This window comes from Ictidomys tridecemlineatus, chromosome 4 (genome assembly GCF_052094955.1).
Source record: "Ictidomys tridecemlineatus isolate mIctTri1 chromosome 4, mIctTri1.hap1, whole genome shotgun sequence".
Lineage (NCBI taxonomy): Eukaryota > Metazoa > Chordata > Mammalia > Rodentia > Sciuridae > Ictidomys > Ictidomys tridecemlineatus.
Window position 1 is genome coordinate 58,032,753 of NC_135480.1, and position 2,359 is coordinate 58,035,111.

At 41.3% G+C, this 2,359-nt stretch overlaps 1 protein-coding gene across 1 annotated transcript; it reads right to left on the reverse strand.

The window, feature by feature from the left end:
* Nucleotides 1-204: 204 nt before the first annotated feature.
* LOC101977164 (olfactory receptor 52D1) lies at nucleotides 205-1,421 on the reverse strand. Its single transcript, XM_005342293.3, has one exon. It carries the CDS (start codon nucleotides 1,332-1,334, stop codon nucleotides 384-386), a length of 951 nt encoding a protein of 316 aa, XP_005342350.2. The 5' UTR covers nucleotides 1,335-1,421; the 3' UTR covers nucleotides 205-383.
* Between the last annotated feature and the right edge of the window lie 938 nt (nucleotides 1,422-2,359).

Below are 2,359 nucleotides of genomic sequence, written 5' to 3' on the forward strand. Positions count from 1 at the left end.
TTCTCAGTTCCATAAAGTGATAAATTAAAAGTTCTTTTATGACCATTTCTCTCCTACCTCTAATACTGGGATTTCTTTACATGGAGAAAATAATTCTACCAGCTTTTACTTTCAAGTATACTACAGTTACTGCTAATCTTTCTTTTTTAAGACCTATAGGTCTGTTAAAAGCCTACATTATTACTTTACAGGGAAATTGTATTTTATAGATTTATCAGGTATGAATGAGTTGCTCTAAATACTTCAAAATCTCAGATAACATATGATACTGATGTTCTGGGATTAGCCTAAGTGGCAACCTCTAATCTAAGGATAAGGAGTGCTGAAGAAGGTAAAAGAATAATTATAACTTCCCACTAGTCCTCTGAGTATGTAGAGTATAGTTACCTTCTCCCCATAAGAAAGTCAAATATTCTCAGACCAATCTGTTTGGTATTAATGCCATAGACCAGGGGATTGAGAACAGGGGGTACAAGGAGATAAAGATTTGCAAGTACAATGTGGACCTGAGGGGGTACTTGGTGGCCAAAGCGGTGGGTAAAAAAGGAAAAGAAGGCAGGGATGTAGAAGACAAGAATCACACAAATGTGGGCTCCGCAAGTGCTAAATGCTCGGAATTGAGCATCCTTGGAGGGCAATCGCAGCACAGCCTGCAGGATCAGGATGTAGGAGGTGGCGATGAGGACCACATCCATGCCAGTGATTGAGAGAGCTACAGTAAGACCATAGATGGTGTTGGGCTTGATGCTGGCACAGGCCAGCTTGGCTATGCCCATGTGCTCACAGTAGGTATGGGGGATGATGCGATGTCCACAGAAGGGTAAGCGTTGGATGAGGATGACAAATGGAAAGACAAAGAGAAGACCACGGATAACACACGCCAGGCCAATCTTCCCAATCATGGTGGCGTTGAGGATGGACATATAATGTAGTGGACGGCAGATAGCCACATAACGATCAAAAGCCATGGCTAGCAGAACAGCTGACTCTGTGGCAAAGACTGCATGAACAAAAAACATCTGGGTGAGGCAGCCTTGGTAGGAAATGATGTGCGACCTAAGCCAAAAGATTGTTAGCATTTTGGGCAATGTTGTTGAGCAGAGTACCAGATCCGTAATGGAAAGTAGGCACAGAAAGAGGTACATCGGTTCGTGCAGAGCTCGATCTGTCATGATGATGTAGAGGATGGTACCATTGCCAACCAAAGCAAGGATATACATGGAGCAGAAGGGGATGGCAACCCAAATGTGCTGGTCTTGCATCCCAGGGATTCCAAGTAAAAGAAATGTCGAAGGGTGGAAGGCAGTGTTATTGGGAACAGATGCAGAGAGCATAATGGTGCAGAAAAAAAGGGTCTTTAGCTTCCTAAAAGAGTTAGAAAATTAAATAATGTCAACATAGATGTCATTTATTCCTTCTGAGTACCCATTCCATTGTCTGGCTTTCATATACACCAATTCTGCTCAAGTTTATGCCTTTCTCACATTTTGTCTAGATAATTTAAATAGTTTTGTGGCTGCTAGTGTTTATCCTGCTTTTAGGATTTGCATTTTCCAGTGATACATCTACATTACTGACCAAATATTCTAACACAAATATAATCAACTATAGCACAAATGAAACTTTTCTTTGTGTATCCTGTGCAAAATTTTGCCTTCTCTGGTCTACCCTCCACTACTTTTTATCATCTTCTGGAACCTGAACACTGACCTCTCAGACTACCTCAACAAATTCCCTCACCCTGTCACTACTGGTTGGATCTGGGAAAGGAAATATCAATAGGAAGTTGGAGGGAGAAAGAAGAATGAGGTCAGAAGTTTATTCCTCTTGCTCCCTTCAGGCAGGGTTGTTACAAGCTCCCTATATTACTGTCTAAACAGTCTTTCTGCTTTGGGTTATCTCTGGCAACCGTGCCTTCCTCTTGTCCATTCTGTTCAAAGATTGTAATTATGCCTACTGTGACTCACCTATGGAATTTTAAAAGCAGTTATGTTTTCCTAATACATACCCACCTCTTTTAAAATGATTTCTGGCTGGGTGCAGTGACACAGGCCTGTAATCCCAGCAGCTCAGTAGGCTGAAGCAGAAGGATCACAAGTTCAAAGCCAGACTTAGTAATTTAGTAAGGTCCTAGGTAAGTTAGCAAGAGCCTGTCTCAAAATAAAAATAAGAAGGACCAGGGACGTGACTCAGTGGTTAAGCATCCCTGGGTTCAATCCCTGGTACAAAAACAAACAAACAAATAGCTAAATAAATAAATAGAATGGTTTCTGTATTATCTTATACTCTCCTAAATTACCAAAACTGAGTAGGTGATTTGTTTCCTGCTGGGATCCTGATACAAACCTTCTCTTGAGCT

Bases quoted from the DNA above. Each gene is read 5' to 3' on its own strand.
- LOC101977164 (XM_005342293.3), bottom strand. From the start codon at position 1,334: ATGCTCTCTGCATCTGTTCCCAATAACACTGCCTTCCACCCTTCGACA.